Source organism: Condylura cristata, unplaced genomic scaffold (genome assembly GCF_000260355.1).
Source record: "Condylura cristata isolate star-nosed mole 26May11 unplaced genomic scaffold, ConCri1.0 scaffold00029, whole genome shotgun sequence".
Lineage (NCBI taxonomy): Eukaryota > Metazoa > Chordata > Mammalia > Eulipotyphla > Talpidae > Condylura > Condylura cristata.
Window position 1 is genome coordinate 21,630,454 of NW_004567130.1, and position 15,278 is coordinate 21,645,731.

The 15,278-nt window shown below is 54.3% G+C and overlaps 1 protein-coding gene across 1 annotated transcript in view; it reads right to left on the reverse strand.

Moving 5' to 3' along the window:
- Positions 1–15,278, reverse strand: part of ITPKB (inositol-trisphosphate 3-kinase B) — a 114,130-nt gene that overhangs the window by 41,790 nt on the left and 57,062 nt on the right. Inside the window, exon 3 of the mRNA XM_012730871.1 lies at positions 13,703–15,270. Within this exon, the coding sequence (XP_012586325.1) occupies positions 13,703–15,270 (1,568 nt within the window). The remainder of the gene's footprint in view (positions 1–13,702; positions 15,271–15,278) is intronic.

The following is a 15,278-nucleotide window of genomic DNA, read 5'->3' on the forward strand; positions in this document are numbered from 1 at the left end:
TAAAAAAAAAAAAAAGCCATGGCTGAGCCTCCCTGGTGGTGCAACGGGTTTAAGCACAGCACTGTGAAGCTATCACAGCTCCTGCAGCACGAGTTTGATTCCCCACCAGGGAGGGACCTCTAGAGCGCAGCAGACCCCTCCTGTCTCCCCGCAGCTCCCCTCCGCAGTGCATTTCAGTCCATCTGTCTGTTCTGCTCCCCGCTCTGTCTCTGGAAAATCCTCTCGAACCACCCCCCACCTCTGACACATACCCCAGCTCTTGTATGCATAAATAAATAAATACATCTTTAAACAAATACAAACCAGGGTCAGGAAAAACAAAATAAAAATAAACCCCAGAAATCTGACTGCAGAACTGAAGCTCCCAGGGGTGGGGGGTGGCGAGGGGTAACCGGACTCCAGCGGGCACTTTGATGGTGGGTGGGTGGTGCCACATCTGAAGAGCCGAGGCCCTCTGCCCCTCCGTCATTACAGTGTTATGAACCGATGTTATCCAATAAAAACCATATCATCCAAAAAACTAAGTCAACAAACCCACGCTCAGGGCTTACTTTCTGCCGCAACGCCTGGCCGTGGGCACTGAGCTGTTTCTGAAGGTCTGGGAACGTTCTTTCCAAAACCAGCGCCGCTATCTCCAAACCACAGTCCGAGGCCTGCAAAAGGCCACCTGGAGCACACAGCCCCTTCCTCCCAGCTGACCCACACTGACCTCGGGGTTCCCTGTGGCAGGAACTCCTGGGCCAGACTCTCCTGGGCTGTGGTATTTGTGGCGAATGGTGACAGACCAGAAAATCGAGGCCAGTCCAGACAGCCAGAGCAGGGCTCCAGGACGAGTCTCCAGCGTCCCAACGTCAACCAGCAGCTCGCAGGAGGCGGGAGGGGTCCTCGGAGGGAGCGGGCTGAGCACCCCGCGTGGACACCACAGTGGGGGCTGCTTCCCAGACGCCGCCCCCGAGGCTGCAGCCGGGACGGGACCAAGGAGCACCCCGTGTGGGCTCCAGTCGGGGCCGCACGCGGGCCTGTCCGGGAGCTGAGCTCTCGGCTGCCCCCTCATTTCTCCCAGATGTCAGGCCCCTGACCCCCACGCAGAGCAGGCGACTAGGGCTTGGGGGAGACACTGTCCACGGCCGGACCTGAGATCCATCTCTCCAGAAGCGGGCACGGGCCCCGTTGTAGGAGACGGAGGTTCGGTGCGTGGGACTCTGTCCAGAGACCCAGAGGCCGCCCAGGGCCAGCGGAAGGTTTGTGTGGAACAGGGCAGGCGGGAACAACGGGCACCCCAGGGTGAACCCTCCAGGCCGTCTGGCCTCGATCACGGCCAGGGGCCGAGGAGTTTCCACAGCCCACATCCCACTGGAGCCAGCCGTGTTGGGGAGGCGGGGTGCCCCGTCGCCCCAGACGGTCTGTGCTGCTCCAGGGGAACCTGTGCCCAGGTGCCCAGTGCCCTTCGGAGTCCACACAGGCTGCGCCGGCCGGCTTCCCTCCATACGCCCGCCCCGGGGGGCAACGGGCCAGGCCCCAAAGCCTCAGGCACGACAGTGGCCGTGCGGGGAAGCTCTCCTCTGAGAGGCGGCGGGGGTGATGTGAACAGGGTCGCAGAGACCCACCGCTGGTGCTCAGAACCCCCGTGAGTGGACATGTCTGGGGCCTGGGTGGGTGTGCGGGCCAGAAAGCTTCTCTTTCATCTCCAACAGGGTCTATCTTGACCAGCCTGGAGAGAAAAGGGGCCACAGCCCCGGACGCTGGGTGGGCCGAGGGGCCTGGCTGACCTCCGCTGGTCTCCACCTTCAAAGAGCAGAGAAAGTGGCTGGGCCCCCGGTTTGCAACCTGACACCCCTCCCAGCCGCTGAACACAGCAGATCGTTTTTTCAGCTTTAGGTCCTGAGTCCTGGCAAGAAGCTGAGGCCTCTCCTGCCGCCAAGAAACCTCCTGGAAACAAGAAATCTGCCGCCTCTTTTGTCATCATCCTTCACCACTCGCTGCCCTCAGGAAGGTGACAGCCCACTCAACCATGCTCCCCAAGCCAGGGGCCAGGGGCTGCAGAGAGGCCAACCCCCGTCAGGCCTTCCCTGGCTGGAGGCGCTGGGTCCCTCTCACACTGTGGCCCCAGCGGCGAGGGTCCACGCCCTCACCTCAGGGGCAGGACGCTGACCGGACCAGAGAGGTCCCGCCTGGGTAGGGCAGCGAGGGCGTGGCCGCAAGCCTGACAGGCCGCCCGCTCTCTCTGGCACAGCCTCCCGGGAAGCCGAAGGTCAGAGAGCCCCAGGCCCGACCCCCTGAGCAAAGAGGGGAGCCAGCAGCGCCCCTTCCTCAGGTACCTGTGTCACCCGCCTAAGCCAGGCCGCTGCCTGTGAGTCCCGGCAGGGGCCATCGAGTGCGTTTTCAGCAGGCCCAGGTGCTGCGCGGAGAGAGCCACACGTTGCCTCATTGGAGGCTTGAGGCAGGGGCTGCCGGCGCCATTTTACAGATGATGGAACTGAAGGGCAGAAAGGGAAGACATTTCCCTGGGCTCACTCAGTCAGGAAGGACCTAGACTCAAGCCTGGCACTGCCCCAGCTGGGCACCGGCCTCTCTCCCTGGGCTGGTGGCCACTCCAGCCCCCTCCACCCCCCACACCCAGGTTAACTCTTCCCTCGGGGAAGGCTCAGTAAACACCACTGAGCAGAAAGAAGTCCTGCCTCTCTGGTCAGCTGCAGGAGGCGGGGGACCACCTGAGACCCCATTTTATTTTATTTTTTAAAGACTTATTTATATTCATGCAAGAATTGGGGGGTACAGGCCAGAGATGTGGGGGGCAGTGAGAGGATTCACCAGAGACAGAGCGGGGAGCAGAACAGGCAGATGGACTGAAACACACTGCTGAGGGGAGCAGCGGGCGGGCCAGGAGGGGTCTGCCGCGCCCTGGGGTCCCTCGCTGGCCGGGGGTGGACTCAGGCTGCAGGGGCCACCGGCTGCTTCATAGAGCCGCGCCCCAACCCACCGCACCAGCAGGGAGGGCTGCTTTAGCTCACGGGAGCACATCAGCAGCACAACTGTCGGAGCACCACGGCCTCGAAGCGGGGAGCTCAGTGCGGGGCACCCAGGTCGGGGCTGACGGGCACAGCGGCCTGCTCTTCCCGCCTGAGCCGGGGAGGCCGTTGCTTCACCCGCCACAGAGGCAACAGAGGCCCAGGCCCTGACCGACGCCTTCTCCAGTGCCGGCTGCCGATTCCGTTCCTCTCCGCCTCGTTCCGGCACTCACGAGCAGCCTCCCGTTTGCACGCCGACACCAGCTCGTGATTTATTAGCTCACATTTAATGAATGTGCTCGCTTAATGGCCATACAGCTTGTTCCTGAGTTTCGCAAATCTCAAGTATGTCTGCTGGCTGCTGGCAGCCGCCTGGCGCGGCGGGCAATCCCCAGGGGCCGGGAGAGCATCAACCGGGCCATTCTCTTCTGCACAGGTGCCGGCAGACGGAGGTGGCAGGTAAATGCCAGCTGCGTGGGCAGCGTCCACTCCCCGCCGTGGGCCCACAGCAGGGCGGAGACGCGGCTCTGCCCAGAGCGTGGCGGGTGTAACCCAGGGCTCCAGCAGCTTGGAAGAACCCAGCTGCGGCTGCCGCGTGAGGCTGCCTGAACACTCGGCCTCCGACCTTGCAGGACTCGGAGGAGACATCACTCCAGAGGCTGTGAGAACGCAGCCGCCGGCTCCTTCAGACCCGGCGGAGCCGAGACTAGGAGCAGTCAGGGGCTGGCAGTGCAGCTGTAGAGCACCAATCTCTGCCTGAGACCTGCGCTCTGGCTCCGCCTGTCTCCCGCCCTCACATTGGACCCCACGACCAGGGAGCAACTCTCAGGGCAGAAGCTTTGTCTACAGGGCACACTGGCCCTCGGGCAACGAGGGTCCATACCAAGCCGCTGAGGGGCCCTGGATGCAATCCTGAATGTATGTCCATCCCCTCAGCCCGAGGCCCTTCACACAGACTCTGCCATCAACACGAAGGTCATTGTTGCCGTCTTTGTAATTCGTCTTTCAGCAGCACTTGGTCAGGGTTATCTTCAGGGTGTGCGGTCCCTTGTCTTTTAGGCAGGGGCCCTCCCTGGTGGAGCAACGGGTTAAGGCTCAGCACTGCAAGCCGGCCCCAGCCACCTCAGCAGGAGTCCATCCCCAGCCAGGGAGCGACCCCCAGGGCACGGCAGACCTCTCCTGTCTCCCCACTGCTTCCTCAGCAGCGTGTTTCAGTCCATCTGCCTGTTCTGCTCCCCACTCTGTCTCTGGGGATTCCTCTCACCGCCCCTGCACCTCTGGCCTGTACCCCAGTTCTGTATGCACAAATAAATAAATATTTTTTAAAAAAGAAAAACTAATTTAAGCAGAAAAGAATAAACACTCGGCCCAAACAGCTCCACAAACATAACGGGTGTTCACTGGCACACCTGGAGTAGGGAGACTTTGTCCACATGCCCATTTTACAGATGGGGCTGGTACCAACACCCTCAGAATCTGAGACTTCAGGCTTTCCAGCACACTGCACGCCTATAGAGCGCCCAGTCAGGTTCTCAGACAAGGACCAGAGTCCCCTCCACTCCTGGAAATCAGCAGGACGTTCAGGGCTGAGGAGTCCCCACGGCGGGGATACTATGATGATGGCGGAGAAGGGCAGGAAAGCGTCCAGTGCCCCCATGCAGGCTAAGACACCCCGTATAGTGCCTTCACAATGTCCCCTGACTGGCAAAATTTGCATCTGCGTGGAGTTTCCCATACTTTCTCAGGCGCAGTCCTGACCTCCCTGGAACACACAGCAATCAGCCAACTCCCCTCCCTTCTGCTCAGCAAACTTGGGTCCCAGATTTGGGGCCCCCACAAAGCCTCCAGCCATTTCTTAAACCACTGCTGCTGGATTTTCCATTGGACATTGTCAAGAGATTAAACTGTTTATCTCTTTGTCATGCACAGGCCTTTCCAGTTTCCTGCTAATAGATTCAGGTTAGATAAGGGCCGCGAAGTGACCCCACTCCACGCCAGCTGCTCCCCTTCCCCAGAGTTACCAGGTATGCTCTGTGAGTCTGCTCTGCAGACAGCCAGCTGCTACGCACTCCCGCATAGCAAGGATTAGTAAGTAATAGCTCCCTCACGACTGTGAAGAGCCCGAAACAGGAGATCCTGTTGAATTATGCATTTTACGACTCGGTCATCAATTGCCATAGAGAAGACGAAAACAAATTGAGCTGAGCCTGGAAAGAATGTCAGTGAGATTGGACAAACACTTGCTGGGAACGGCCTGGGGTGCAGTAAACTGCCCTGTAATTGCTCCGGCCCCACCGTGGCAGCCTACCAAGAGATTGCAGACCGGGCTCGTGGATGGTCCGTCTCCAGGGAACCAAATCTTTCCGTCCCGCTCAGGCTGAATACTCCCCACAGTGCATAAAATATTAAGTGCTGGTAGTATAAAACATGGTACGGCTTCTTGGAAAACAGTACAGTCAGTTTATTCATTCCGATGAAGAGGATGGTGGAGGGCCAGAACGCTTTAAGGGGGTAAAGAAAGAAACTTACTGTCTCTGCCCCAAGAAATAAAGACCAAGATACCACTGTCCTGCCTGTAGGTGCGTTCAGAGCAACTTTGTAAACAGGAGCAGAGGGACCTCTCTTCTGGAAGAGTTCTTGGCTAAGGACAGACTTCACTCAGCATCATTTTTTAAAAAAGATTCATTTATGTAGGCACACAAGAACTGGAATACAGATCAGAGGGGCAGGGGCCATGCGAGGAGTCACCAGAGACAGGGTGGGGAGCAGAACAGGCCGACTGACGAAGCACGCTGCTGAGGGGAGCAGCGGGCGGGTCAGGAGGGGTCTGCTGCACCCTGGGGGTCCCTCCCTGGCCGGGGGTGGAACTCATGCCGCAGGGGCTGCGGTAGCTTCACCGTGCTGTGCTCGAACCCCGAGTGCCACCAGGGAGGGCCCTGCACGGCATCATTTATACATATTATCGTCTCTGAGTAAGACAACCTCTAATCTTAGTAACCAGATCAACGGAAATAATCTCAAAGCCCTGGTTTGAGATGCTGTATCCGTTCATTTTCTCTTTCCACCCAGAATCTTACCACAAAAGTAAAATGCTAGATTGACAGGGTAACACCCACCTCGTGAGGGAGGCTCCTCCTCAGTTGAACGTTCATCACCACCTCAGGTTGACTGAGAATTTTTTACTTACTTGGAAGAATGAGGAAATTGGAACCTAAGCCCGCTCCCCCCAGTTAATCACACATAAATGTGAGCTGTAGTGCATTCTGCTTGCTTACTGTCCATGACGCCTACTTTTCTCCTTATTAAACTCGCCATCCTCCAGCACAAACTTTCAGCAAGGCAGTGTAATATTGCCTAGCAGCTGAAGAGACATCTCCTGTTGAATGTGTTTCCATTAAGTGATATTAAATTAATAAAATGCCCAAGTGATGCTCGACAGAGAGGAAACATCAGATTTCTAGCTGTGAATTCTTAATGGACGGTTAAGAACATGCCAGACAAGTTGGTCAGAAGCCCGTGTGCTGGCTGACCGGTCACCAGTGGTCACCGGAGGAAGCAGAGGGTCTTGCCCTCAAGTAGCTCCCAGAGCCGTCTCCCTGCACAAACAGCCTGCGAGTCGCTGTCAGCCCTGACCTCGCTCCATGAAGCCGGCAGGCACTGTGCACTCGCTGTCCAGCTCCCCACAGGGGTGTGTCCTTGAGCCCTGGGCTTGGACAATCCCCAACCTTGCAACCGAACAACAGGAAACGACTCTGAGAGTCACAGGTAGACGCTAAGACCACCTTGGGCCCTCCCTGGTGGCGCAGCGGGTTAGAGCGCAGCACTGCAAAGCCAGCCGCAGCTGCTTCAGCACCAGTTCGATCCCCGGACCCAGAGGTGATCCACAGGACGCAGCAGCCCTCTCCTGTCTCCCCGCTGCTCCCCTCAGCAGAGTACTTTATCCATCTGCCTGCTCTGCTCCCCACTCTGTCTCTGGTGAATCCTCTCACAGTCCCCTCACCTCTGTCTGCACCCCAGTTCTGTATGCATAAATAAATAAATCTTAAAAAAAAAGAAGGTAAGACCACTTATTCTCAGTGTTCCAGGAAATGCACCTCAGGAAGCTGGTGCCTGCGCACAGCCTGTGAACAGCCGCCTTTGAGAAGTGACTTCACCCAGCCTTCTGGGCAGAGCCGTTTGCCAGGGCCTGTATTGCCAGGCTTGTATTCCGACGAACGAGGAGCTGGAACAGTATCCCAGGACTGCCGAGGGCTTTTCCTGCCAGGGGCGCAGTGCATTTTCCAGCAGACACCGCCTCACCTGCTCTCACAGGTCCTTCGCCTCCACCTTGACAGGTGTTTACTGAACCTCTGTGTCCGGTGGCGCACACCGGGGGTGTTTACACCGTCACTCAACTCTTACCCCTTTGGGGGGCTATGCCCACCTCCCCATTTTTCAGAGGGTTCACAGGTAACGTAACGCACAGACTGGAGTTTCACCCCGCAGATCTTAACGCCGACCAGCACCCCAACACCTGTGCAAGCGTGAGCTTCTCCTTGTTTCCCCCTTTCATCTTTCATACACTTCAGCATCTCTTTGAGGCGGAGATGTTGTCACTCATGCAGCCGCTTACTTCTCAAATGGTTTAGAACACGGACTGTGCTGAAAGCCAAGGTGGGTGTCCCAAGGTGAGTGAGGAATTTATCCATTAATGACGTGACTTCGGTGCAAAGAAGGAAACACGCTTTCTGCAAGTACTGAATATTCCCTAGCCTGGCTTGCTCATCTATAAAAGCTGGTGGATACCGGAGAAAATGAACTCAGAAGCTCTCCCACATCCAAATTCATGTTCTGCTAGTTTTGTAAACCTATAGAAATGTGTAGTTGGTGTTTTTGTTTTGTTGTGTTTTTGTTTGTTTGTTTGTTTTCATAGCAAGAACAGAGGCCTAATTTCCTATTGAGACTGTAACTATTTATGGTATATTTCGGGCGAGAAAACTTGAATTGTCACTCCTGGAAAAGTAAATGAGCCTGGGAGGACTGTGATGCAACTCAAAAGTTGGTGGCCGAAACACAGAAAGTCCGAACAGGCTATAGGGTCATGGGACCTGGTTCACAGGTTCTTCCGGACCTCCCAGGTGGCCCCCACGGTTAGCTGGGCTGCAGTTGTGGGTCCCAGGAGCCCTACAAGGCTGGATGCTCGGCTGTGTGTGTCAGAGACTGCCCAGAGTACCACCGTGCTCAGGCCACAGAGTTAACTACCCCTCCACAGGAAGGGCAGGACTGGACATCCAAAATCCCAACGACACACACAGGAAAATGGCAGCTGTCGCTCTGAAGGACTTTCCAGGAAGAGTTTAGAGTTGAATTTCAGCACATTCCCTGGTTCACGAAAAATACATCTTCCACGGTGCCAAAAGACTGAGCCAGGACAAAGTCATTACAAAGCAGATACCTGTTGCAAATCTGACACACGTGTGTGACGGACAATGGTGCCGTCTCCCAGCAAAACCCGCAGAGTCTCAGGGCCTGACCACAATAGTGCAGAGAGCTTCTGAGTTCATGCTGAGTCACCTGCTGATTACCTGACGTCTACAAGTCTCTGCTACCAAGATAGGAAATGATATCCATTAAATACTTTAAAATTCTGCCTGTAAACAACTGAATTGAAACCTGACAAAATAAAATAAACCCGAACAATGTTATCAATATTCCTGGCAATATAAATAAACTACAGCATTCATCTCATCTGTAACTACATTTACCAAGTGTAAGCAACAAACTCAGAAAAGTGGCTCAGTAGCAATTGAGTTCTTAAAAACAAAATCTCTGAAAACACTTTATGTAACGCCTGAAATACATTTTTCCAAAATCACAACCAACTGGTGGAGTACATTTCTCTTATCACATCCAGAGGCCTGGCAAATCTTGAGCTGATCTCTTTTCCTCTATCTTATATCCCAACTGTATTTGAAAGAATTCTCTGTTGGTTGAATTAATTTTATCTTTGACAAAACAGGGTCTTTGAAGCGATGTCTTGACTTTGTGCAGGCAAAGTCTCAGTTTCTAAACTTCAATATCTGCGAGAGTCAAAGCCCTCAGATAACAGAATGCTTTGAAGTTTTCAAGTGACGGAGCTTTCAACCAGCCCAGCCTCGAATTCAGTCTCATTACTAATGAGGATGTTGAGTATTATACTGATGGTTTATTTTGATGATGCCTTTATCATCATGAAATGAGAATGACACAGGAACATTCTTCCAGTACACAGAAAGAAGAAAGGTGGGTCAAGTAAAACCAGAAAGCTGAATGTGCTGGCTCTGGGCATCACTGTCCCAAGGTCCACGCCAGTGAAATCCTGTCTCACTTCCCAGTGCGGTTTTGGGTCCTCTCTGAATTATGTGTCACAGTCAAGACACATGCATATTTCAAAGGAGACAACCGGGCCAGCGAGCTGGGACCTGTGAGTGTGTCCCGGGGCCCCTGTGTTAGGGGAAGGACGTCCTGAACGAACTCTACAGATGCAGGTTTTGTGGACTCCACCCCAGCCCAGACATCAGAGCTACAAACCCCAGCATCACCCAAGGGAGGTGGTGGGACACGAAAGAGGGCTTAGGCAGCCGTGTTTCTTATAAACCAGACACGTGTGCTTTGGGGGTCTCTTGGCCTCGTGGTGTGTGGCTGAGCTCTTGGCTTTTTGCCAGCTCTCAGCGTGCTATTGGGGTTCCAGGTCAGCAGAACTGGTAGGACACATTCACCAACTTACCTCTCTGTCTCTCTTTCCCTGAGTTATTTATTTCCCTTTTCCTTGTAAATAAAACCACGATTAACTTTTTTTGTTAGTGCCTGCATTAAATCTTATTATAAGTCCCTTTTAAAAGCACACGGTTGAGGACCCAATCAGGCCCCCCAATTCACATGGGGGTGTCCTGGAACACCTTTGCTTTTTCTCATCTCCAAATGCCTGGAACCTCACACAAGTGACTGGGGATACTCCCAGTGCTGAAAAGTGCTGAGGTCTTACTAGGAAGATACCTCTCCACATACCTGAGAGAGAAGGGTACCCCATCTCAAGAGAAACAGCACATGCAACTTCAAGTCACAGCAGCATGAAGCTGGACCTTCAATAGTCTTATCCGGAAGAGAATGTTCCACTTACAAGTACTCACCACTAGACTCTTTTTAAAAAAACTATTTCTTTAAAGCATTTAAATTTTAATTGGTCTACCTCAGAGCAAATTTTTTACTCTTTCCAAAACCACATAAAACATTCTGAAACTAACTTTTTTATTAAGTGTATGAGTTAGCCTCTTAGTAAAATAAAAATGACAAACTAATAAATACAAAAAAGGAAACAAAATTCCAGTAAATTCCTTTAAAATACAGTAAGTGCCACAAAGAATATTTTTCTTATATTATACTACTCTCTGTATCGCCTCAATTTTGGAATGAACTGATAAATTCTACTTTTTACAGTAAGATGCATGTATATTTTAACAATTATTTTAAAGCCTGGTAGTTCAATTACCCAGGCACTCTTAAATGGAGTCAAGGTAGAAAGTTTAATACTTTTTAGTTGTATTAAAGAGCAAAAGCCAGAAGCTCATCCTCAGTGCAACTCACTTGTTTCCATCTCCAAGCGTAAGCATCGCTTACACGAGGCATGCAAAGCAATTACTTCCAAGCAATTTCAAGCATCTGATCCATTAGCAAATAGACATGCATGTGCAAAACTGGAACATTTTCCTTGAGGGACAGTCTTATCTGTGGGTTCACCCAAAGTTATAGGAGAGACCTAAAGCCCTCTGCATATTTCTGAGGCTTCACAGCAACGGCCCAGGAACGCAAAAGAGAGAGTCTTATTTCTTGCCCCTCTCCCTCCCAGAAAAAAGCCTTTGCTGATTTGCATAATCTAAAATGGCTAGGTAATATAAAAGTGCATTTCCACATAACTTGCTTTTCACTTTGTTTTTTTTTTTTTTTTGGTTTGGTTTGGTTTTTTAACGTGTGAAGAACTTCTAAAATCACCAGACACTGACTCTGGAACTCCCAACGGTGATGGGCGGCGGAGGCCAGACTGACAAAGCCACCTTCAGGCTTCTCTGGGCTGTCACCTCTCTGGGCATCACACACAGGTCTTCCTCCACAGGAGTAAAGAGTGCAGGGTAGGAGGCACGGAAGGTTTAACTTGGTGCAGAGGTTTAACTCTCGGTGTGGAGCTGAGGGCTAGGACTGACTAGAAAGCTAAACACGCCTTTTCACAGCTGTATGGCTGAGCATTTGTGAGCATGTGAATGAGCTGAGCAAATATCAGATGCACGAGAGAATGTGTGTGTGAGAGTGAGGGCATGTGAGGGTGTGTGCGAGGGTCTGCATGCATGTGAGAGAGGGTGCTTGAGGGGGCGTGAGCACGTGTGAGGGCGTGTGAGTGAATGTGAGCGAGTGGGGGGGCCCCCAAGATGGGGTGTGAGTACATACAGCCGGTGAGGGTGTGAGCCCCTGTGAGGCAGGGCGATTCAGGCCGAAGCAGCCAAGTCCAGAGAAGAGAAAAGCGTGTCGGTGTTACAGAGCCCCAGAGAGTGGTGGTTCAGATGTTGTCTATAGAACACTGAAAAGCCCAAGGACCCAGTGGATACAAAAGCCTGGCCTCCTGTAGACATAATACCAATGTCAAGTAATCCAGTGGTTTCTGACCCTCAGAGCAGATGTTTGATGTCATAGATAAGGCTGCGCCGTAACAACATGTACGAGAAAAAGGAAACAGCTTACCATGCATCACGCCGGCAAGAGCTCCAAGCCCCTGGCATCCCGTAATTTCCAGTTGGCTACCCACCCTCCACCACACCTCATTCCAAACACACACACGGTGCTCTCCCACCCGCCTCATGTGACTCAGGGAGCAGAGCTGGCTGGGGACTTTTCCCTGGCTCTCCAGGTGGTGCATGAAAACCTGCTTAAGGGTGGGAGGTAGGTTGGGCAACAGGTCGACCTCGCCGCGCCCTCTAGACCTGCTGGTTAGCTTGAGAAGGCCACTCAGCCCTCTGGCTTGTCGCTTCGGCCAATGGAAAAAATATATATCAGCTGTCATTATTTATCTCCCTTTTAGCTCACATCCAGACAAGAGACCTTTTCAAACATCAGGACATACAAACGGTTTTTGAGAGCCAGCCAATAGGAGGTGCTAACCCACCACTAGAAATGGCAAATGGAAAATTGGCAAACAAGTTAAGCAACTTTGCTGGCCGACTTTGGCTGACTGCGCTGGAGGGTTTTAAAAGAAAATGGAGAGAGGAACAGACGAACGGCTCATTCGCTGGGCCCTTAGCTATAAGCAAGCAGGCGGAGAAGTGTGGGCTGTGTCTTTAGTGAGAAGCATTTTCCACCCGCCCTTTGTGAGCACCCTTCGGTAGACCCTCCTCCTTTAAAGGGCCGTGCCGTGTCGGGGCCCCATCCTGGACACAAAATGCCAGGCCCACGGAGCCACATTTTGCATATACATTTGCCTCCAGATCATCTGCAGGAGCAATTTCATGAAAAGAAAGGCCTGACAGTCAAAAATACAGGCTGTGATTTCTGAAGCGACAGCCAGGAAAACATGCTTTGGCGTCCTCAGAAGAGAACAAGTAGAAAGAAAAAGCACTCCGCTGCTGTGTTTTAAATTATTGAGGTACTATGGGTAACTGTTGATATTCAAGATGAAATCAGAGGTACCTACTGCAATCAGATGCAAGCTCCCCCCACCCCACCCCAGGTCGCTAAAGAGCCAGCTCCTTGGGCAGTGACTAGAAAATTCCCTCTCCTCTGGGAAAGCTAAGAGAAAGTCCAGATCTTTGCAGAAGTGTTAACTCTGACATCTTCAGGAAAATACTCTGATTCTCCCGAGAGTGAAAACAGCCTCAGACTGAGATGAACCATGGAACAGAAAAAACACTTGGACTATGGCTGTAACCAGAACAAGATGTCCATACGACGGATCAGAAAAGATGCATTTGAAAACATATCTGTAAGGTACCGGCATCAGCTGACCAGCACTGCTACCTGTTTCAGGTAATATGGCCTAACACAACTTTCTAATATTAAAGAAACCATCGGCTTAGCTCAAAATATGGCTGTCGGCATAATTCACCCAGCAGAGTGCTCCTCAGGAACCGTGGTCCAGCGAACATGCCACTGACTGAACTTACTGGAACTCAGCAGTTCTTCACCCACAGACCAGCCCCAACCACATCCACAGATTTCAGGGCCCTGCCAGAGCCTCGTCACTTACTTTTCTGGGCTTTTATTAGAGGCTGCGTGAATTCAAAGACAACCTTGTCATTTCCCTCCACCTAAATGATCGCAGAATTGAGGGTTTCCCCGATCTGACAAGAGCTACATTCAGCTCTGCTCGGTATCTTGCAAGATTCATCGGAAGTTTTTGGTGACGCAAATATATCTTCCCAAGCAAGAGTGGGGACCTACCCAGGGGCCTTAAAAAATAGCTTTGGAACGATGTGCTCAGAAATAGCAAAGGAAGAGTGACTTGCTTGACTGTCCAGGCTACCAAGATCACTGTCGCGAGCATGCTCCCTAGCAACCACCATACACAGAACCCCAAGTTTCGAGCATTCCCAGGGCCCTGGTCAGCGTCTTCATGACGAGTAGGCAATAAGACAGGTGACACGCGCAGCACGCAAGCACCACAAGCTCTAGAAAATTCCCAAGACTAGACTTACCACTCGGGGCTTCTGTTGGTCCAGGGTGTGCAGGAAGGCGGCGTTGGGGTCCAGGGAGCGCTCGGGGTCACTGGAGATGTCCTCCTCCTCCGAGTCCTCGTAGGAGGAGGAGAAGCCCGTGGAGGAGGCCGAGGAGGACGACAGCTTCCTCAGCGGCAGGCTGCCCAGCGGGCTTCCCTGAACCTCCTCCAGGACCCCGTCCTCTGGGGCACCCATGTCCGTGATGATGACCGCGGGGATGTTGCTGTGGCTGTGCAGCTCTCCCGGAACAGGCCTGTCCTGCTGGTCCGCACAGAGCTGCTCTGGGGCGGGGTGAGGCGCTCTGTCCTGCGGCTGGTTTTCCCAAGTCCCCTCCAACGGCACCCTGGTGCCACACGTCCAGGTCAGACTGGCCTCCACGGGGCCCAGCCACGTGCTGGCACCCCCGGGCCGCACAGCTACCCGGCCGGGCGGGAGGCACTGAGGTTCTTCCAGGTCTTTTGCGGTTTTCCAACAGGGCAAAGGCTCCAGGATCTCACCAGAGGGAATTCCTGCCCCCCGCTGTGAGGACTGGCTGCCCCCAAACAAGCCCAGCATGGGGGCCCCTTCCTGCACTCTGCTGGAGCATTGCTGAAGGCCCCCCTCTACGGTCCCACTCTGGGTCGCCTCCCCACCTGTGGAGCCCAGGTCTCCTGGGGGTCTGAACCGGCTAGGGGCCCCCGGGGGCTCCTCCACATTCACGGTCATCACCTCCGGACTGCCATCCGCTTTCTCTCCCCCAGAGTCTGGCGTGCCACCGGACAGAGTTCCTTTCCCCACCTTTCCAGGGGGCTCACCCCTGAGGGACCTGCCCCTGTCTGGGGCTGGGCTCGTCTCTCTGCCCACGGCACCCCCCTGCCGCTCCCCAGGGCTTGCACTCTCCAGTTTGGGGGCTCGCTCTGTCCACTCCTCCAAGGCAGGGTCCCGGGCCCGGTTGGCAGTGGCTCTTGCTTGCGTTTCTGTGGCCACGGCCAAGTTCATTCCAACCAGCTGGATCGAAAGAGCTTGGCAGCTCCGAGGTCCCAAAGGCGCAGAGACCCTCTGGTTCGTTTCCACGGCCACAGGTGAGCCACAGTGGGGCCTGGGGGGGGCGCCCTGGTCCTGGTCCACTGTCACCAAGGCGGCTGGCGCGGGAGTCTCCGCCGCTGACCCGGGGCTCGCGCCAGGAGCTGCGGCTCCCTCCTTGTCCTTCCCGGGACGCGGGCTGGCCGTCCCGTCTCCCCACCCGGCGTCCGCCGCTGCCGTGTCCGCACATTGCGCCTCGCAGGACCGCGTCCTCCGGCCCTCGCTGGGCGCCGGAACCTGACCGGGGGGCTGGCTGCTGCTGCTGCGCAGAGGACAGGGCGAGGGCGAGCGCGACCTGCCCAGGCGCGGGCCGCGGGGCGCCTGGGCGGCGGCGCTCTGCGCCTGGATGTGCGCCTCGAACATGTCCACTTTCTGGTTCACCTGCACGTTCTGCAGCTCGCGCTGCCGGATCCGCAGCTTCCTCTTGGCCTCCTCCGGCCCGGGAGGGGACAGGGCTCCGGCGCCCGCCACCTGCTGCCCGTCCCCTCCCGGG